The sequence below is a fragment of the Furipterus horrens genome, unplaced genomic scaffold, assembly GCF_987537825.1.
Source record: "Furipterus horrens unplaced genomic scaffold, mFurHor1.1.pri manual_scaffold_2, whole genome shotgun sequence".
In the NCBI taxonomy this organism is placed as follows: Eukaryota; Metazoa; Chordata; class Mammalia; order Chiroptera; family Furipteridae; genus Furipterus; species Furipterus horrens.
In genome coordinates, this window is record NW_028327172.1 from 152687754 (window position 1) to 152710935 (window position 23182).

The 23182-nt window shown below is 40.7% G+C and overlaps 1 protein-coding gene across 2 annotated transcripts in view; it reads left to right on the forward strand.

The window, feature by feature from the left end:
* Positions 1–19355, forward strand: part of ODAD2 (outer dynein arm docking complex subunit 2) — a 229088-nt gene extending 209733 nt beyond the window's left edge. For both annotated transcript variants that reach the window (XM_090268050.1, XM_090268051.1), the window contains one exon: positions 18972–19355. In XM_090268050.1, coding sequence (XP_090124176.1) covers positions 18972–19085 — 114 coding nt within the window. In that variant the 3' untranslated portion in view covers positions 19086–19355. The remainder of the gene's footprint in view (positions 1–18971) is intronic.
* The last annotated feature ends 3827 nt before the right edge of the window (positions 19356–23182 follow it).

The following is a 23182-nucleotide window of genomic DNA, read 5'->3' on the forward strand; positions in this document are numbered from 1 at the left end:
GTTTAAAAGCAACTTGAAGCCGTTCCAAATGACACCATGAACTTCTGCCCAGGGCATTCAGAGACTTCCTCTTTCCTTTTCCTCTAATATAGAGTCCAGAGCAGAGTCCCTTAATCTTCTGATCCAGCCAGTAATCAAATTAGGCTCCATTTCTAGCATTCTTTAGTGGAAGGTCATTAGTGCTCTGTTATACAAGTATCTTCTGTTTCTACCACCCAGTGTTTTGGATGCAACACTGTTATTATCTGTGGATCTGTGGGTCTGTCTGGGCACAAAAGCTCTCTAGTGGCAGACTCATGAACAGATAACAGGGATGAAAGACCAGAGGACAAACTTAAGTGCGAGTGCACATCTGCACAGACAGGGCATTCTATGGAACAAGTAGAGCCCCCTTTCAAGCGTTGCGGACTGGGCCTCGGATCACACAGACATGGTGTTACAGAAACAGGCGAGTCCAAAAACAAACCCCAGAGTTTGCAGCTGAGAGATAGGGAAAAGGAAGCAGCTTTCAGAATGCCTCCACGCGCCTGAGGCTGGTGGCTGGTGTCTTTCATTATGCAAAATTGCTTCAATGCTTCCAAGGCCTCAGGTGGATGGGAGGAGTTTTGAACGAGGAGACGGTACGGAAAGCACACAGAGCCTATGTGGGGAATAGTCAGAACTGTTGGCAACACCTACTGCGTCAGAGGACGCAGTCAGTGATATATAGGCAGCTGCGAACACTTGAGGGGGGCAAGCTCTGGGGCTGTCTCCCTCGCTGGCAGGTGTTCGCAGGGGTGCTCTGGAGAAGGAGAGGAGATCCACACGGTTTACAGAAAGAAGACAGTTTGCAAGGAGGCTGAGAATCCCGGCGGTTTTGTGTTGAGAGCTGAAGGGCACCACAGCACAGAAAGGACCTCCCCAATCAGATTGAATATTGGCCGGTAAAGCTGAACTGTGTTTGGGAAGTAGGGAAACGGTGTTTCTGACCTTCCTAAAATTGGCTAGGTTTGGTAGGGAGGAGGCAAGGATATGTGTAACTGTTAAATAAACAATTTTCTTTTCACTCAACTGAAGTATTAAGAGTTGTAATTCTGGCGGCAGGCAATCAGACCCCTAACTAAAGAGCCCGTGGGTTTGTTTTCAATTGGAGCAGCCCAGGGGTTCTGTAACAATGGCAGGCACTCCTGTCACAGGAGGCAGACAGATACCACTAAAAGGCAAGCCACAGCCAGCAAATGTAAAATGTGTTCTGAGGCCCAGGGCTCTGGGGAGCTGTCATATGAAATGAATTACCAAGGATCAAAGTCAGGATGGGAAAGAAACCCCTGTGGGGTCCCTGCCGCCACAGCAGCGCAGCCGGCCTGGACAGCCAGGCAACCACCTGCAGGGCCCGTCCTCATGCATTCTGTGTTAACGGCCCAGCAGTCATACTGCAGCCACGCACAGGGATTGCAAACTAGACAGCAGCAACCGGGCTCACAATTCAAATCAGTCCAGGAATGCAAGATCTTTCTGGAAAACCTGCTAAGCTCACTGTGCAGGCAGGTATTTCAGAGCTCTTCCCATTCTAATTAAAACTCTTATTTCCTGTCTGCATTCACCCAGTGTCGAGTCAAACCACAAGAAAATCTGTTATCACTCAAATTGGTACATAGTTTTATACAACTGAAATATTACATAAAATCATAAACTATTAGATATAAAGTAAAAATTGAATGCAGGCAGTGATCCCCATGCTACCTTGGTCTCACCTACGATGGACGTCAGTCACGGGTCGCAGCTGCATTATGAGGGCATGCACCTTGAGATCAAAGCCTTTGATGCTGGAGGAAGTTTGGGAGTCAGACCAACCCACAAACCATGCTTTGTGCCCCTACCGTGTCCTCATTCACACCAACGTTATAAAAAGTTATGTGTTTAAATGATGTTTTAAGGTGACCTATGCAATTAAGTTTTAAAGCAAGGGGTCTAGTTTTCCAACAGCGTATATATGAAACTCCCAGTAAATTTGAAGTCATTGGGTACACTTAGGGGAGAGGGAGGATTAAAAAAAGGAAAGTTTTTGAAAGGAACAAACACTTCAAAAAGTTAAACCTGAGGTGTTTTTCCCCCTTATAATGTTAAGAATATTTTCATAGTTGGAAAAAGTCTATAGATCAAAAAATGTACCAAAACAATGTGCACTAGTTCTATAATCACTTGTACCTAATGTGCGTCTCACTTTCTTAAGAAAAATACTCCTTTTAAGTAATTATTGTAAAGTATTACAAACCACCTTCACCTTGCCACGTGTGTTAGTGATTTGAAAACATGTGCTGCTCTTTACTCTCTGTTAGCTACTTATCAAATGCAGGATTCTGCACTAAGTTTTTGTTATGTGATGTATGTATTTGTTTGGAAGCATTCTTCTGAGAACCCTAGTTTGCTTGGGACTCTCTTACTAAAAACAAAAGCATATATTCTTTAGCCTAATTTTAAACCAAGAAGAATAGTACATACAAAACCTGTTTTTCAGATGGTGGTTTAGGAAAGTAGTATGCTTTTATTCAATTTGTAAAGAATCATCAGTTACCTAGCCTCTCAGTGTATAACAAAGCAATGAGTAACATGCATGGACCATAAATAACAATGAATTCAGGAAAAACAGTGAATTCAAATAACAGCATCACCAAAGAGGGTTCTGGGAGTGCTTCTCAAATATCAAGCCATTCATACCCTGAGCACACAAAAATTCTACACTTCTAACACTGCACCCTTGGTTGGAAATGATCCTGGCTAGGGAAAATGGGAAGAGCAGGACAAATTAACCAGTAAAGAGTAAATCACAGTGCCTGGCATGTAGTAAGTGTGGTAGCTAATAAAATCATTTCACATTGTGCAAACGTTAGGTGACTTGTGGGCCTGATGCTAGTGAGTCACTCCAGGTACATTTAAGGAAGCAACTCTGACTGCCCACCACATATACCATTCTGTGCCCTACTTTTCTCCTTTTATCTATTTTTTAAAATGTCCCCCTTGTATATACTTTTTAAAAAGATATTTTATTGATTATGCTATTCCAGTTGTCCCAATTTTGTCCCCTTTGCCTCCCTCCACCCAGTACCCCCATTCCCTCCAGCAATTCCCACCTTAGTTCATGTCCATGGGTCATGCATATAAGTTCTTTGGCTACTCCATTTCCTATACTGTCTATTCTGTACCTACCAATTTGTGCTTCTTAATCCTTGCACCCTTTCCCCCATTCTTCCCCTTCCCCATCCGAACTGATAACCCACCAAATGATCTCCAGATCTTTGATTCTCTTTGCTTAGTTTGTTTTTATGTTCAATTGTTGATAGTTGTGAATTTATTGCCATTTTAATGTTCATAATTTTGATCTTCTTTTTCTTAAGTAAGTTCCTTTAACATTTCATATAATAATGGCTTGGTGATGATGAGCTCCTTTAGATTTACCTTGACTGAGAAGCACTTTATCTATCCTTCCATTCCAAATGATAGCTTTTTTGGATAGAGTAACATAGCTTGTAGGTCCTTGCTTTTCATCACTTTGAATACTTCTAGCCTGCAAAGTTTCTTTTGAGAAATCAGCTGACAGTCTTATGGGAACTACTTTGTAGATAACTCTGCTTTTTTCTTGCTGCTTTTAAGGTTCTTTATCTTGAACCTTTGGCATTTTAACTATGATGTGTCTTGGTGTGGTCCTCTGCATCCATCTTGTTTGAGACTCTCTGTGCTTCCTGGACTTGCATGTCTATTTCCTTCACCAACTTAGGGAAGTTTTCTTTCATTATATTTTCAAATAAGTTTTCAGCTTCTTTCTCTTCCTTTTATTCTGACACCCCTGTGATTCAGATGTTGGTTCATTTAAAGATGTCCTAGAGAGGACTTCTGGCCAGGATGGAGGCTTAGACTGACATGCTTGGTCTCCCTCTACAACTAGAAAGGAATACAACTACCTCAAAACAAAAGATAACTAGAAATTCCAGAAAATAAAACCACACGGAAACCCAACGTATGAAGTTATAAACCAGCGGCGCTCGTCAGGCAGGTAGGAAGAATGAAAGTGGGCAGTGCTGTCTGCGGTGGCACCAGGGACAGTGGCAGAGAGAGCAATCCTGGCTGCATTCGAGCCCCAGCAGCTCCTGACCCCAACGCTGGGGAGAGCAGCCACCACATTGCTTCGGACGGTGAGGCCCAGAGGGTGGGAGGATGAATCCCGGTCTCCCAGTGGAGAATAACGGCAGGAGTCCATCTTGGACCCCCGCCCCCACATAAGGCACAACAGCGCTGCGAAATAGGTTGCGAATCGCCACCGGTTGCTCGGTAGTGATGACAAAGGGCCACAGTGTGGCAAAAAAGGTTGCGGATCGCCGTCGGTCACTGGGTTGTGATGAGTACACAGGCTCTGCCCCCTATAGCCAGACCAAGAAAGGAAAATGCAAATCTGTCAACATGAGGCAGACAACTATAGAAATCCTGGTGGCACAGCTCACCAAGCAACAGATGAAGACTTTGACAGATGAACAAATAAGAAACCTGTCAGAGGCTCAGTTCAGGGCCATTGTTATAAGGTGGCTTACAGAATTAACAAAAGATTTGGAAAAAGATGAGAAAGGATTGAAAACCACTCATACTGAAAAGAATAAAAACACATACGAGACAAGTGGTGAGGAAATAAAATCCTGAGATCAAATCAACAAATTGGAACATAGGGAAGGAACAAACAGTCAACCAGTGCAGAGAGAGGAAACAGAAAGCAAGGAAAGTGAGAAGAGGATCAGAAACCTCTGGGACAGCTATAAGAGATTGAACATATGAATTATCGGATTGTCAGAGGGTGAAGAAGAAGAACTAGAAATTGAAAAATTAAGTGAAAATATAATAAAGCAGAACTTCCTGAACTTGGGGAAGGAAATAGACTTACAGGTCTAGGAAGCACAGACAGTTCCAGAAAAACTGGACGCAGGGAGAACCACTCCAAGACACATTATAATCAAATTGTCAAAAATTAAAGGTAAAGAGATAATCTTAAAAGCAGCAAGAGAGAAGAAAAGAATCATGTACAAAGGGGTCCCAATTAGACTGTCAGCTGACTTCTCAAGAGAGACCCTGCAGGCAAGAAGGGACTGGCAAGAAATATTCAAAGTAATGAAAATCCAAAACCTACAGCCACAAATACTCCATGCAGCGAAACTGTCATTCAGAATAGAAGGAAAGAGAAAGTGCTTCCAGGACAAAATAAAACTGAAAGAGTTCATTAGATCCAAACCACTATTATATGAGATGTTAAAGGGACTGGTTTAGAAAAAGGAGGATCAAAACCATGAACATTAAAATGAAAACTGCATCACAAGAACCAACAACAGAAGCTAGGGAATTGAAACAAAGGCAAACTAAATAGGCAATGGGAGTGGAAAAAGAACTATAGGTATGGGGAACATATTGGGCGGATGTCAGCAGGGAGGGGTAAGGGGGTAAGGGAGGGAGATGGTACAGGAATTAAGAAGCATAGTAGGAGGGAATGGAATAGACAGGAAGATGCTGAGAAGAACTATATGCACAACCAATGGACATTAACTAAAGGGGGGGACAACTGGAGGGAGGGGGGCCACCGGGTGGAGGGGAGCCGAGGGAAGGGAAATTTGGACAACTGTAAGAGTATAATCAATAAAACATATTTTTTAAAAAAAGAATTCTATTCTAAGGAGCACCAACAAATAATAGGAGTCACAAAAATGGGGAGACAGAGAAACAACCCCCCATCGAAAGGAAAGGTAGAATCCCCAGAAAGAGTGCTAAATGAAATAGAGGGGAGCAAACTATCCGATATGGAATTCAAAACATGGATTATGGAGAAGCTCAATGAGCTCAGCAGAAACTACAAGGAACTCCAGAAAAACTACAAGGAACTTACTGAGAATTACACTAGCATGAAAAAAGACATAGAAGCTATCAATAAGAGCCAAGAGGAAATGAAGAATACGATCTCTGAATTGAAAAACACAATAGAAGGAATTAAAAGCAGGCTAGAGGAAGCAGAAGATTGGATCAGCGACCTGGAAGACAATGTAGACAAAAAATTCCCAGACAGTGCAACAAAATGAAAAAAGACTGAACAAGACTGAAGAGGCTCTAAGACAGCTGCAGGATAACATGAAACATAATAATATCCATATCATAGGAATTTCAGAAGGAGAAGAAGAAGAGCAAGGGATAGAAAACCTCTTTGAAAAACTAATGACAGAGAACTTCCCTAACATGAGGAGAGAGAGTCAAGCAAGTCCAGGAAGCACAAAGGGTCCCAATGAAGATGAACCCCAATAGGCCCACTTCAAGACACATCATAATTAAAATGGCAACATTCAAAGACAAAGAGAGAATCCTAAAAGCAGCAAGAGAGAAACAACTAATAACATACAAGGGAGCTCCAATAAGGCTATCATCAGATTTCTCAGCAGAAACACTACAGGCCAGAAGGGAATGGCAAAATATATTCCAAGTAATGAAAAACAAAGGCCTACAACCAAGAATACTCTACCCAGCAAGACTCTCATTCAAAATGGAAGGTGAAATAAGGAGTTTCCAAGACAAAAGAAGGCTAAAAGAATACATCTCCACCAAACCAGCATTGCAAGAGATGCTAAAGGGTCTGCTTTAAGAAGATGAAGAAACAGAGAGAAACAGAGAAGAACATGAGTACAAACGGGGAAAATGACAATGAAAGAAAGAAGGAACTTCTATCATTTGCAACAACATGGGTAGAACTAGAGAGAATTATGCTTAGCGAAATAAGCCAGGCAATGAAAGAAAAATACCTTATGCTGTCACCTATTACAGGAAACTAATGACCAACACAAATGAATGAGCAAAATTGAACCAGAGGTATGTAAACAAGGAATAAACTAACAGTAACAAAAGGGGAGATGGGATGGAGAAAAGAGGGTAAGAAGGGGAAGGGTCTAGTCAAAGAACATGTTTAAATGACCCATGGACATGGACAACTGGGTGGGGACTGAATGTGAAAGAAGGGGTGACAGGGTGCAGAGAAGCAAGAGGGGGAAAAAAGTGGGACAACTGTAATGGAAAAACAAACAAAAATTTTTAGTGGGGGGAAAAAATGAAAATATAAAGAATGGAAATGCAAGTTCAGTGAATATTAGAAGGACAAGGATTTTCCTTCACACTATATTTTTCTCCCTATTTGATCCCTCCAGAGTTTGGCATTCTAAAGAAATAAGTAATGACCTAAGTTTCTTTGCATAAAACTATTAAGACCAGTTGTTAATAGAGGTTTTTTTCTTTGACCAAGACATTGACTGGAATGTCATGCCTAAAGGAGACATGCTTGGGCTCTGGTTGTTACCAAAAAGCCCTGAGGAACTGGGATTCACTTTCAAAGGTAATAAAAGCCCACGAGATTAAAGGCCTGGTACCTTGGTTGGATGTGCGGTCCATGGCAATCTTTCCAGGAAAGGAATGAAGGTTGTTTTCCTGAAAGATGGCTAGATGGGACCTTAAGTCACAATGGAAAACCAGAAGGACTTGGAAAAGACAGGTATTTACAGGCAAGGCTGAATGCCAGGTATGTGGTTCTGCTTCTGTGCCCTGAAGGGCAGACTGAAGGTCACCCTAAATGTTCCTTGTGTAAGTTCCAGCAAAGCAGAACTAAAGATCATAGTGATCATTTGCTGCTCTTGTTGTGTTTATGCAAATGAATAGGATAAATTAAAAATGGACTTACTGCAGTCCCTTTAATGACAAGGAGGTTAATCTTAGGGAGAAAAATCGTGATTCAAGGAAAATCAGAATGCTCAGTAGTAGACTATAAAGTAGTGCAGCTAACCGTCTTTAAAGTTTCTTTTCATTTAAAATTTGTTTTCATTTGAAAGTTAAACTATGTCTGTGGTATTATCAAAGATGTTTAATTTATAGGCAAGAAGAATGTCAAATGCCTTGCAACTGGATGTCTTTCCGATAAGACAGTCCTACAGATTTAGAGACTTGTATGTGGGTTATGTTACATAAATTAACATGTGTTCTGTTTTCAAAGGGCATAAGCCTATTATCTCATTACCTGAATGATTGTCCGTATGTATAGGCCTCACTTAATCCTGTCTGCATCACTGCCTCCTGAGACTCAATGGTTTGGCTGAACTAAGTGGCTGGGTTGGTGAAGAATGGGGTAGTCTGTGGACTTCACTTTAAAATTGGTTTCTCTTTCTGTCCTAATGGGTTGGACAGAAAGAGCATGGAGGTCTGAGGGGGGTGGGGAGAACCTAAAATATTTCCCTCAGCCCAAACTAAGTATAATGGACAAAAGGGTTTTGGACAGGTGAGATGTACCTGGCATAACTTCCTCCAAAGAAGCCGTTCTTTTCCCTAATATGGCACATTGAAAAATTAATACCTGTCTTTTGTCATCTATTGGTTATGGATTCAATGATGTCTTTTAACCCTGTTGCCAAATCTGTTGCCCCCAGAATACAACAAGGATGCCAGCCTGTTAAATCAAGCACGCTGTTGTCCGGGGACAGCCAACCGACCTGGAGTCTGCACAATCCTTCCCCATGTGGGAAGGCCACCCTCCCCTCCACACCCACACTCTTATTAGGGTTTTCTGGACCCAAGGGTAAGTAGGACGACAACAATGTCCAGCTTGAAGCAGTTAGAGGAGCTCGAGACCTTCGCCCATTGTCCTTTATAAGATTGTAAAAGGTCTTAAGTCTGAGAGGGAGGGATTGTTATTTTTTATTGTTAAAATAATTAATTAATTAATTTTAAAAGAAGAAGAATATATGAAAGGGTGAGGCAGGAGAGCTTGTATGTACGACCCATGGACATAAACTTGGGGTGGGGAGATTGTTGGGGGCTGGGTGTGCTGGGCGGAGAGGAGTAAAGGGGAAAAAATTGGAACTATTGTAACAATATAATAATAAAATATACTTTAAAAAATAGAAAGAATTATAAGGAATTAAAGTTGGTCATCATGAGAATAAACAGGCAGATAAAAGAAAAATAAAATAAAATAAAAATAAATAAATAAATAAATAAAGATGTCCTAGAGGCTCATTAGCCTATCCTCATTTGTTTTTTGTTTTTTTTATTCTTTTTTCTTCTATCTGTTCTGATTGAATGCTTTTATCCTTTTTGTGTTCCAGATCATTGATTTGGTTCATGGCTTCATCCCCTCTACTGTTGATTCCCTGTAGATTTTTCTTTATTTCACTTAATGTAACCTTCATTTCTCCCTGGGTCTTTTTAATGCTGTTACAAGTGTTTCAAACTCTGCATCTGATAGGTCACTTATCTTCATTTTGTTTAGTTTTTTTTGTTTTTTTGTTTTTTTTGTTGTTGTTTTTGTTTTTGGCAGTTTTGTTCTGTTCTTTCATTTGGGACATATTTCTTTGACTCCTTATTTTGGCAGCCTCCCTGTTTGTTTCTGTATGTTAGGTAGAGCTGCTTTGACTCCCTGCCTTAGTAGCATGGCCTATCTGGATGAATGTGGCTTCTTCAAATCCTTGGATGTTGGACTTTCATACAGCTCAATTTTCTGACAATTCTGGTGATACTTGTTTTGTAATATAGTTGTAATTTTTGTTATAGTTGTGCGAGGAAGTGAGACATGTATACCTATGCCTCCATCTTGACTGGATGTCCCCTTGCCTATACTTTAGACCTTTAAAATACTAGACTAATGAGCTCCACTGGATAAGATATTAGTGTATTAACACTTACTCACCATCACATAGGATATAGAATGAAGGCGCATGGTTCATGCAAGGAACTTAGGAAAAATTAATTTCCCGAAGAGTGGTAGTCCTCTTAATGCATTCAGGACTAGAAGTTAGTCAGATAATGGAAAAAGTGATTTACAGAGTAGAGTCATAAAAAGGGTCCTGCTTTGATTGAACATCAAATTTTCACATCAAGCATGTAAATGCACGGTACATACTTGCTTCAGCAACCCTTGTCTAGTTGCCTCCTGGAATAGCCAATGTGCTGCAGGCTCCCTGTGAAACCCAGAGATGCCAACAGCAAGTCAAATGCTATGACTAGTACATTTCCCCTCACAATTCATTGGTTTGTGTAACATGAAATTGTGTAACTGGCATCAAGCATTTGGGAATAAATGCAGCTAACTCTTGGAAAGCCAGAGGGACCACGGAACGACACCAGATATGAAGGCGTGTGGGAAATATGCAGATATTTTGGCATACATTGGGCCCAGGGGCTGCTTTCCAAGGGAGCTGTGCAAGGTGATGGTGGCGATTGCATGCCAAGTGAAACCTGGGTCATTGGTACCCATGGAGGTCAACCAGAAATGAGGTGGGGCCCGGAGCAAGTGCTGGCAGGGCCAGACTGACCTCAGGGCCAAAATTCCTGTTTCCTCATTCCTCTCAAACTAACCAGGGCTGGGCTTCAGGGAATAAATGAATCAAACTTCAGTACCGGTGAAATAATCACCATGATACTGAACACCATTTATGGAGCACTTACTTTGTTCTGGTCACTGGGTTTATGAGATTCAAATGTATAACTTGTATAAAGCCTAACTGTATCCTGGTCCAGTCATGACATGGAAATGCAGTCAGAGCCACAAAAGCCTGGCAACCAAGTAGCAGTTGAAAGTAATTTTAATCCTACTTTCACTCTCTTGGAAATAGAGAGCAAAATCATGCACTGCTAAACTTCCTTGTAATCCTCCACCAACAGGAGAGAGGAAAGTTTGTATGGAAAAGACCCAGAGGCAGAGTATGGAATTCATTTGATTGGCTATAGCTTAAGTGGTTGCCCTTTTTGGGAAAGCCTAGTTAGCTCTTGGTAATTGGATATAGGTTTCATTTTCTTAGATTAGCGTGTGTTGACTCTAATTTAGATTTTGGTTTGCTTACATAGCCTATCAAGGAACTATAGCTACCTCATTTAATGTCCACCTTGTTTAATTACATTAACAATACAAAACTCACAAGGCATGAGCTTCCCCATACAGCCCTGTTTCCCTTACTTGGAAGAGAATATTTCTTTCTCTTGTATCTCAGAAGAATAATTATTTCTCTTTGTTCTTCTCTACAATTTTGCCCCTTATTGGTGAACTTCACAATTTAGAAAATTAGTCTGGAAGTAGTATGAAGGAATGATTAATTACAGGGGGGCAGGAGAGAATACAAAGACAGCAAAAAGCTATTGTAAGCTTTACAAGGATGGTGAGTGACAGTGAGAATAGAGAGAAGCAACATACAGCAGTAGAGAGAAGTGAATGACTTCGATAAGTGTAGACAGTTGAATCACAAGAATGTGATAGTTTGCTGGGTGGAGTGCAAAGAAGTTAAGAGTGGAGTAAATGTGGGGCAGGGGGATTCCTGGCTTGAGCAACCAAGTGATGATATCTATTACTGATATGGCAGGATACTGAGGATTCGGGTTTAGAGAGAAAACAGTTAAAATGTCATTTGTAGTATATTAAATTTGAGATAGCTGTGAGGCTTCCCAGAAAAGATATCTAAGAAGCATTGGCTATAAAGTATGCCATTAAAATGAAGGTTCTGAAGTGGAGATACAAATTTAGAAGATGGTCCCACCTGAATGGCATTTGAAGTCATATAGTTAAATAACAGAATGAAGTCAGAAAAGGAATTTGTTCTAAGAAACTTTAATGATTTATCGTTGGGAGGAGGATAAAGAACCATCAATGAATTGTGGGAAAGTGACGACAAGTGGAGAAGAGAAAACTAGAAGAGTATGTTTATAAGAAGAAGAGACAATTTCAGAAAGGATGAAGTAATCAATTATATCAAATTCTGTTAAGGAGCCAAATAAGATGAGGATTCGTAAGTATCTATTGCTCTTTGCAATCTGGAAGTTATTGATGACCTTCAAGAGGACTGTTTCAATGGAAAGCTGAAGGCAGAAGCGAACCTGGAGTGAGTTCAATGGACTTTAAGACCAGAGACAGTGAGTCCAGATAACTCTTTAAAGAAATTTGACTATGAAGGAAAGAAAATGAGTCAAAATGGTGGGCGTTGGTTTTTTCTTTTTTTTAAAGTATATTTTATTGATTATATTGTTACAATAGTTCCAATTTTTTCTCCTTTGCTCCACTCTGCCCAGCAACCCCCTTCCCCAACAATCCCCTCCCCAAGTCCATGACCATGGGTCGTACATACAAGCTCTCCTGCCTCACCCTTTCATATATTCTTCTCCTTTTTTTTTTAAAATAATTAATTAGTTAAATATTTTAACAATAAAAAATAACAATCCCTCCCTCTCAGACTTAAGACCCTTTACAATCTTATAAAGGACAATGGACAAAGGTCTCGAGCTCCTCTAGCTGCTTCAAGCTGGACATGGTCGTCGTCCTACCTACCCTTGGGTCAAGAAATCCCTAATAAGAGTGGGGGTGTGGAGGGGAGGGTGGCCTTCCCACAAGCGGAAGGATCGTTTAGACTCCAGGTTGGTTGGCTGTCTCTGGACAATGGCATGCTTGGTTTAACAGGCTGGCATCCTTGTTGTATTCTGGGGGCAACAGAGTTAAAGGACATCATTCAATCCATAACCATTAGATGACAAAAGACAGGTATTAATTTTTCAATGTCCCACATTAGGGAAAAGAACGGCTTCTTTGGAGGAAGGTATGCCAGGTACATCTCACCTGTCCAAAACCCTTTTGCCCATTATACTTAGTTTGGACTGAGGGAAATATTTTAGGTTTCCACCCTCTCAGGCCTCTGGGCCCTTTCTGTCCAAGCCATTAGGATAGAAAAGAGAAACCAGTTTTAAAGTGAAGCCCACAGACCACCCCGTTCTTCACCAACCCAGCCACTTAGTTCAGCCAAACCATTGAGTCTCAGGAGGTAGCAATGCAGACAGGATTAAGTGAGGCATATACGTACAGACAATCACTCAGGTAATGAGATCGTAGGCTTATGCCCTTTGAAAACAGAAAACACATGTTAATTTATGTAACATAACCCACATACAAGTCTCTAAATCTGTAGGACTGTCTTATCAGAAAGACATCTAGTTGCAAGGCATTTGACATTCTTCTTGCCTGTAAATTAAACATCTTTGTAATGCCACAGACATAGTTTAACTTTCAAATGAAAACAAATTTTAAATGAAAAGAAACTTTAAAGTCAGTTAGCTGCACTACTTTATAGTCTACCGCTGGGCATTGTGATCTTCCTTGAATCGTATTTTTCTCCCTAAGATTACCCTCCTTGTCCTTAAAGGGACTGCATTAAGTTCATTTTTAATTTATCCTGTTCATTTGCATAAACACAACAAGAGCAGCAAATGATCACTATGATCTTTAGTTCTGCTTTGCTGGAACTTACACAAGGAACATTTAGGGTGACCTTCAGTCTGCCCTTCAGGGCACAGAAGCTGAGCCACATACCTGGCATTCAGCCTTGCCTGTAAACACCTGTTTTTTCCAGGTCCTCCTGGTTTTCCATTGTGCCTTAAGGTTCCATCTAGCCATCTTTCAGGAAAACAACCTTCATTCCTTCCCTGGAAAGATTGCTATGGACCGCTCATCCATCCAAGGTACCAGGCCTTTTATCTCGTGGACTTTTATTACCTTTGAAAGTCAGTCCCAGTTGCTCAGGGCTTTTTGGTAACAACCAGAGCCCAAGCATGTCTCCTTTAGGCATGACATTCCAGTCAAAGTCTTAGTTAAAAAAAAAAAACAAAAAAAAACCTCTATTAACAACTGGTCTTATTAGTTTTATGCAAAGAAACTTATGTCATTACTTACTTCTTTAGAATGCCAAATTCTGGAGGGATCAGATAGGGAGAAAATATATACAGTGTGAAGGAAAATCCTTGTCCTTCTAATATTCACTGAACTTGCATTTCTATTCTTTATATTTTTATTGTTTCCCCCCACTAAAAATTTCTCTGTTTGTTTGTTTTTCCATTACAGTTGTCTCACTTTTTTCCCCCTCTTGCTTCCCTGCACCCTGCCCCCCCTTCTTCCACATTCAGTCTCCACCCAGTTGTCCATGTCCATGGGTCATTTATACATGTTCTTTGACTAGACCCTTCCCCTTCTTACCACTTCTCTCCCTCCCATCTCCCCCTTTGTTACTCTTAGTTTATTCCTTGGTTACATACCTCTGGTTCAATTTTGCTCATTTGTTTGTGTCGTTCATTAGTTTCCTGTAACAGGTGATAGCATAAGGTAATTTTCTTTTGTTGCCTGGCTTATTTCGCTAAGCGTAATTCTCTCTAGTTCTACCCATGTTGTTGCAAATGGTAGAAGTTCCTTCTTTCTTTCAGTACTTATTCATTGTCATTTTCCCCCTTTGTATTCGTGTTCCTCTCTGTTTCTCTCTGTTTCTTCATCTTCTTAAAGCAGACCCTTTAGCATCTCTTGCAATGCTGGTTTGGTGGAGATGTATTCTTTTAGCCTTCTTTTGTCTTGGAAACTCCTTATTTCACCTTCCATTTTGAATGAGAGTCTTGCTGGGTAGAGTATTCTTGGTTGTAGGCCTTTGTTTTTCATTACTTGGAATATATTTTGCCATTCCCTTCTGGCTTGTAGTGTTTCTGCTGAGAAATCTGATGATAGCCTTATTGGAGCTCCCTTGTATGTTATTAGTTGTTTCTCTCTTGCTGCTTTTAGGATTCTCTCTTTGTCTTTGAATGTTGCCATTTTAATTATGATGTGTCTTGAAGTGGGCCTGTTGGGGTTCATCTTCATTGGGACCCTCTGTGCTTCCTGGAGTTGCATGATTCTTTCTCTCTTCATGTTAGGGAAGTTTTCTGTCATTAGTTTTTCAAAGAGGTTTTCTATTCCTTGCTCTTCTTCTTCTCCTTCTGGAATTCCTATGATACGGATATTGTTATGTTTCATGTTGTCCTGCAGCTGTCTTAGAGCCTCTTCAGTCTTGTTCAGTCTTTTTTCGTTTCGTTGCACTGTCTGTGAGTTTTTGTCTACATTGTCCTCCAGCTCACTGATCCGATCTTCTGCTTCCTCTAGCCTGTTTTTAATTCCTTCTACTGTGTTCTTCAATTCAGAGATCGTATTCTTCATTTCCTCCTGGCTCTTATTGATAGCTTCCATGTCCTTTTTGATGCTGGTATAATTCTCAGTAAGTTCCTTATAATTCTTCTGGAGTTCACTGTAGTTTTTCTGGAGTTCTTTGTAGTTTCCTCTGAGCTCATTGAGCTTCTCCATAATCCATGCTTTCAATTCCATATCCAATAGTTTGCTCCCCTCTATTTCATTTAGCACTCTTTCTGGGGACTCTACCTTTCCTTTCGATGGGGGGTTGTTTCTCTGTCTCCCCATTTTTGTGACTCCTATTGTTTGTTGGTGCTTCTTAGAATGATCTGCACTTCCTGGATCTGCCCCTGGTGGCGTCAGATCCTGTACCAGTCTGGGCCTAGGCAGCCTGTTGGAGACTTCCAGGGATCTACTGCCTTTGTCTGACTCCTTTAGTTGATAATCTATTCAATCTATGATTAGCCGTCAGGCTTAAGGACCGTGGGTGTGGCAGCTTAATTCCTGTAGGCAGGGCCTTTGCTTCCCCTCAGGCTGACGCCACTTGGCTGGGAATGGTCTGCCTGCAGCACTGGGGATGAGTCAGCACTGGGACCTGGCCGGCCGCTTCCCCAGCTCTCCCCTCAAAGCCACCACACCAAACTCTCCCCAAGCATTTCCTGTCCTCTCTGTCTTCCCTCTGCTTGTGCCCAGGGTGAATGGGGGCAGAATATTTTCATATGTGATCCGCTTAAGAGCTCTTTTTCTCCAGCTGTTTCTCTCCGGCTAGCAAGAAACCCTGTGGCTTTTCGCTTTTCTCAGCTGGATACTATTTTACTTTCCACTCTGTTGCTGTAGGCTGGGAAGCTCAGCTGGGGGTTTAGACCCTGCCCTTCTCAGGGGGAATCCCCGACTGCTGAGCTGTTTTTCAGTCCCTTCAGCTGCTACCCGTGTGATGCCAGCCAGCCCCTGCCACGTCACCGCACTCCCTACTGGTCACGTTGTGAGGTAGCGGCCTTTTCTGTCTCTCCGTGGTTATAAGACTTCTCTCCAGCTGGTGTTCGGTTGGTTATTCCAGATGATTTCTCCAAAATTACGTTGTAAATCCAGACTAGTTCTGGGAGGAAATTAGTATAGCTTCCACTTACTCCTCCGCCATCTTGTTTCTGGGCTTTGGTTTTTATTTGTTTGTTTGTTTGTTTGCAGGTTAGGGGGTTGTTGTTTATTAAGAAATGGAGACATGCTTGTAAATGATGATAGGAAGGAATCAGTAGAAGGGAGCTACTAAAGATAAATAAGAAAGGAAGTACGTGGTGGTAAAATGTCCTAAGGAGAAGGAGACTGGGTGATATAAGTGGAGTGGTGGACCTTGGATAGGAGAGAGACACCAGGAAGAAGAAAATCTGGGCTAAGATGCAAGTAGGTTTGCAGATCTGGTTAAAGTAGTTCCTGTCTAATAACTTCTATCAAGTTTAGGAAGGAGCCCTTAAAGGTTACCTGCTGAGAATAGAAACTATAAAGAAGAATTGGAAACTGGAGAAAAATGAAGATTTGAAATATGTGTTGAAAAGAGTGAGGAACTCACCTATTAGACACATATTTAGATTGCTGGGCAGTGATGAGAATTCATTTGAGATTGGATCTCTTTGCCTTGTCATATACATATTGCCTCCATATAGGCTCAGTTATTAATGAAGCATGGGAAAGACAGAGTTGGTTATGGTTTTACTGGATAGATGTCATAAGGAGGTTTAAGAAACTGGTAAGCAAATGATTGAAAAGATGCGCTGTGGAATCTAAACTGGTTATGGAAGAAGTTAAGACAGAAGATTAAAAAAATATATATACAGTATTCCCTCATTTATTGCTGGTATTACATTCTAGACACCTCCACAAAGTAGGAACCTTACGTGTATTCTACACTCTTAAACCTACATAACTTTAACAACATACGTATACAGTGCCGCAAAATCCTGCGATATAGTGAAAAATCCATGATAAAAAATTAAATATAATATTTTTTTAAAATCCCGCGATACAGTGAGCCTACGATAAGTGAACCGTGATATATAGAGAGATTACTGTACAGGCAAAAGGACTAGAGGATGTCATGAGAACAAGCAAGTAAGTTCAATGACCAAATCATAGGAGTAGAAATTGTGATTAGGAAATCTGAAGGTTGGACTGTTGAGAGTGATGTAAATAAGGACAAGGATATGATCCTGAAGTGAGGGGCTAAACTATGGTGAGGATCATTGACAACTAGGAGATCAAGGAAGTGAGAGACCAGACATCCTGCCATACCCCGATTTAATCAAGGTTTTTTCATATACACCTTCTAAATGTTTTATATTTTTCCTTATTTAAATTATTAACCCACCTGGAATTGATGTTTATGTATGAGATTACCATTTTTATTTTCTTCTATTTGTTTATTTATCCTCACTTGAGGACATACTTACTGATTTTAGAGAGAGGGGAAGGGAGGAGGAAAGAGAGGGAAACATCTATATATGAGAGAAACATTGATTTGTTGCCTCTCACACATGCCCCAGCTGGGGACTGAAACCTGCAACCTAGGTATGTGCCTTGTCCGGGAATTGAAACACGACCTTTCAGTTTGTGGACTATATTCCCACCCACTGAGCCACACTGGCCAGGGCTATTTTCTTCTATTTGCATAACCAACTGTCCTCAAGCTATTTGTTGAATAGTTTAGTCCCTGAATATTTCCTGAATTCCTTCATGCTATTCCTGGTTCCTGCTTTATTCAATTCTTATCACCTGAAGTATTATAGTACTCTTCAGTCTCTTCTCTGTACAGACTATATCCTATAAGTTGCCATAAAAGATATATTTCAAAAATACAAATTTGACCATGTCACTCTCCTAAATAAGTGGTTAAGTAACTTTATTACCTCCATAATAAAAGCTGCCCTCCTAATCTGGCCATATTTAAGCTGTTCCATAGCACTTCTCCTTACAGCATTTCTTTGCTTTTCAAATCATCCTTATTTTCTGACATTATCCATATTTGTACTCAAATGTTACTATATATGTAATATACGATTCAAATTAAATTTTAAATATTCACCAAGACTACTAATTATATTCATTAATGGTTGATTTTAAAAGTTCTAATTCACTTATTTGAAATTTATTGGACATATATGTATTAGGCACTTTTTGGTACCCTAAGTTCCAGAGTTTACAATCTAAAGAAGGACAGAAAGCATTAATCTAAATATCTGTGTAAAGAGGAAGAATTGAAGTGTAGCAACATACATTTGAGAGTTCTGCTATGAGAGTTCTGATGAGGGAGAAATGGCATTTTGTTTGATGAAAGTCCATGGAGGCTTTGTCAACACATAACCTGGGTCATGAAAGATGGTTAAAATTTAGAAAGTCAGAGAAGAGGATGGAAGGGCATTTAATGTAGAGGGGTAGCATCAATCCAGGCCAGAAAAGTGGGGAAGTGTGACCTTGGAATACACGATAGAGCAGGAGAAAAATGAATGGCTAGAATGGTAAACTGAGGCCAAAGCACAAAAATCCTTTAATGTTAATAGACTGGCTTCAAAGCTAGCATTGGGAGTCAGTGACAGTCTCCATTAAGGAACTGATATAACTAGGTTGTGACATGATCAGGTGGATTTGAATGCAGAAATTAAATCTAAGGGAATGCATTCATTGTCTAGGCATGTTATGTTGGCTTATCCTAGGAGGGGGGAAAGCCAGGGGGAAAAAATGCAAATTTCAAAGTAGAGTCCATAGCAGTTGTATGACCAAAGAAAGGAGAAACTTGTTTAGGAATTTTATGAGAAATTCCTGCATCTCACTAAACATCATCTATATTTGTATTTGCCCAAACAGAATTACCTGTAGTTCTTTTTTGGTGAACTTAAAAAATATTAAATATTTAAAATTATTTTCATAGCCTAACGTTATGTCTTTAGATTAGCGGTTTTATTATTTTCCTTCTTTTCCTCCTTATGTGCGACAGCTTCTACTGCATATGGTTGGGTCCCCGGACCAAGATCTCCAGGAAGCTGCAGCCGGTTGCATATCCAACATCCGCAGGCTGGCTCTTGCTACAGAAAAGGCAAGATACACTTGAAATTTGAACAGATATTACAAGCTACCAAATTTTACATGACACAGAACAGGTCACTCCCATGGTCAGGAAGCCAAAATTAGGAAACATTTATTAGCAAATCCTTTGCAAACTACAAATCCCTGAATGAAAACACATAGATGAAAAATGTGAAGGATGCTATTCATGTAAAAACTGCATGTATTTTTTGTTGTCGTTGTTCTATTTAACATTTGGGGGATCTGCCATGTAATGAAATGTAAAGCCAATAAATTTGTGATAATTTTCCAGAAATCTGAGTCTATATGTATACAGTGCATACATATATATATATTCAGTTATGCTTTTGTATTTGTGATGATTTTAATAAAAGATTTGGCCTTCCTAATGTGCAGTTTTGTAGTGAATGAGTCCTCAGAATTCCCTTTCTGTTAAACCTATCTAATGGTCCTGTCATTATGGTTTTGTCTTTTTGATCACTTGCAACCCATGGGAGAGTTCTGAGGAGATGTGCTGATTTCACAAACTGTTATTAAATAGAATTCAGAGTTAAACAGCTGGACTGGAGGGATCATCCCGAGGTCATTCCAACTTTATCCTAAATGCTTTCAAACATCTGAGAAAATAATGTGTAACTGTCATTGGACCAGATAATGCAAATCACAAAAACATAAGCAAGCATGAGGGGGTTTTTTGGTGTTTTTTTTTTTTGTTTTTGTTTTTTTACTTTTGGACTTACACAGCATAAACAATATGTTTTATTTCCCTCACAGGACTTAACCAACACTTTTATTGAAAGAATGAACTTAGGCTAATGTCAGGATAATATTACTTCACATAAAATTGCTTTGAATTTCTGAACTTGCTTTTAGCACACAAAGTACTTTTAAAAAGTGGCTACAAATGATTAATAGCATTTTATCAGGTTGTAGAAACATTAGAAGTCACTTTAAAAAATCACATATGTAACCTCAGTGTGTTGAGATGTTTGGGAACTAACTGTCTGAGCATCTACTACTCACCAGGAAAATAACTTTGTATGCATCAGCTCTGTAAACTGACAGTCCAGGTTAATGTTTTGAAGAGTAGGTAGGGAGGTTTTATAGAAAAATATGAAGTACTGTGTATGTTTGTCATAATTTGGTGAAGATGATTAACTAAATTGAATTGAACATAAGTAATTTGTATGAAATGAGAAACCTGCACAGAATAAAATTACACCAATTATAGTTTCTCTGATAAAAAGCTAAGGCATTTCTGAGAATTTTAAGGTTTTGTAAAACACCCATTCATCTTTATTGGTTTTCAAAGGAGGTTACAAGAGAGAATAGTAAGAACAAGGAACTGATATTAATGATAGGAATTAAATTTAAATAACAGTGTAAATTCTTAACTTTCAACAGTAGATATTTCTAATGTTAAAGTCACCATGTAGCTTTGTTTCACTTACATTAAAAATATATCTAGAGATGCTGTGGCTGGGTGGCTTGGTTGGTTGAGCATTGTCCCATGTACCAAAAGGTTGTAGGTTCAATGCCCAGTTAGAGCATATACCTAAGTTGTGAGTTCAATCCCTGATTGGGGCATGTACGAGTGCAACTGGTCAATGTTTCTCTCACATCAATGTCTCTCCCTCCCTCCCTTCCTCCCTTCCTCTCTCTCTAAAAACCAATGAACATATCCTTGGGTGAAGATTAAAGAAAAAAACTTCTAGAGAGATCCAGGATGGCAGAGGAGTAGGTGGAAGTTACACTCACCTACTCCCAGGACCAAACTGGAATTACAACTGAAATATCAACCTGAATAACCAACTGAAGACCAACTGAACAGAACTCTTATAACCAAGGATTTACAAAAGAAGCCATATTAATACTAGGTAGGAAGAGAGAGAGAGACAGCAAAAGGTCTAGCTGTGTACCTGCATGCAGTGCCAGAGAATCCAGAGGGACATCTCAACCGCAAATGTTCCCCATGAGGAGGGTGGGGTCTTAACCCCATACCTGGCTCCCAAGCACAGAGCACCAGAGTTGGAAAGAGGAGCCCATATAACATCAGGCTGTGAAAACCATCAGGGATTCTGTCTACCAGAGAGATGGGTGTCTGCTAAAAAAATCAGGTGCCCTCTTAAAAGATCAATGCACAAAGTCACATTCACAGCAACTCACCCTGGGAGCGGAGGGAGAGTGACTGGGAGTAAAATAACGTTGTGTGAGGAGAGACTGGGTTGTATGGCTCTGGGGAGAGCCACCCCAGAGTCCCTATGCTGAGTCCCTTTCCCAAACTGCACACATCATCTTTCTTGGGTGGAGCATTCCCCTCCATATGGTGTCATCCTGTGTGAATGCAATAACCTCACCTTTCCAACTCCTTGTTGCCCCCACCCTGTGAAGCTCACATCCTGTGTCAGGGGTCAGGAGAATAGAGATGCAGATGGACTCAGAGTGTCAGAGACTGAGTAGTGTGGTCCTGAACAGGGGCCATTCCCCCCACGAGAGATCCAATAGCTCCATCTTCCCAACTCCCAAAGACCCCACCCTCCTAACCTCGGGCTCTTCAGGCACTCTGGGTAGAATCCAGGATAGCCTGAATTGTGTGGCTTTAGGGCAGGGGCCATTTTTCCCTAGCATGCTCAACCAGTGAAGAGCCATTCCTTTATCCAGCCAAATCTTGGAATGCTTGGGCCTAAAAACTCTGCTGGCCTCCTTCTGACAACTACCCAAGACTGCTCTGTCACAAAGGTATGAGGGTCCCCAGCGGGTGGCAGCTAGCCTTGGTGTACCCTGGGACTATTGCTGAGTGGCCTCAGGTCCAACATTAGCACCAATTTTAAATCTGTATCAATCTGGTGAACACCACTCACCCCTACCTGGTGACTCAGTAGAACATATCTCAAGCAACTCTAGTATTGTCAGAGACTCTTACAGTGGCTGAGCCTAACAAGCATCCAGAGGGAGAGGTAGGTACAGTGGTTCTCAGGGTGCCTTGGGACTTTTGATGACCAGCCCCCAGGCTTAGTGCTGGTGGAAGCTGGCCTTGGTGTGAGGCTTGGCCCTTCCCATGTACACCCAGCCCCTGCAGAGGAAGCCACAAACTGGATTGTTTTATAGCTCCAAATAGGTTGCCCAGGGTCAATCACAGGCAGGGTCTGACATTGACCTACACCGGAATCTTTCCCAAGAGGACCCAGAACCAACACACCCAGTGGTGAACTTCAAACATTAGAGCAGGATTCAATTAGCTTCACAAGTGTCATATCCAAAAGGAGATATTGGCTGACACCAGACTCTGCTGAGGCAAATTCTACTAAGTGTGGCAACTGTACAGGAGCTCATACATTATGGTCAGGGTTGGTCTTCACATTAGACAACCTAAGGTCAAACACATGCAAGGATGGGCCAGTAAAGATCTAGACTCAACTACAATAGGAGGGCTCACATAAGCCACATAGATTTTCCGGAGCAACCAGCTCAGGTGATCACTCTCCTGAGTCCCACAGTACACCTACTGCATAAGGCCACCACCCAGACTGGGATACATAGCAGATCTACCTAACACACAGAAACAAACACAGAGAGGCAACCAAAACAGGAAGACAGAGAAACATGCCTCAAATGAAAGAATGGGAGAAATTTTCACATAAAGAATTAAATGAAATGGAGGCAAGCAATCTACCAGATATAGAGTTAAAAACAATGGTTATAAGGATGTTTAAGGAACTTAGTGAGAACTACTAGAGCATGAAAAAGCACATAGAAATGATAGAAAAGAACCGGTCAGAAATGAAGAATACAATATTTTAAATGAAGAATATACAAGAATAAATAAACAATAGGTTAGATGAAGTAATGGATTGAATCAGTGATTTGGAAAGCAACAAAGCAGAAAACACTCTATCAGAGCAGCAAAAAGCAAAAATGACTGAAAAATGAAGATAGTTTAAAGGACTTTGGGGACAACATGAAGCATAACAACATCCATATCATAGGTGTACCAGGAGGAGAAGAGAGAGAGCAAGGGATTGAGAGTATATTTGAAGAAATAAGGACTGAAATTTTTCTCTTTTATGGTGAAGGAAAAAGACAAGTCCAGGAAGCACAGAGTTCTAAAGATGAACCCAAAGA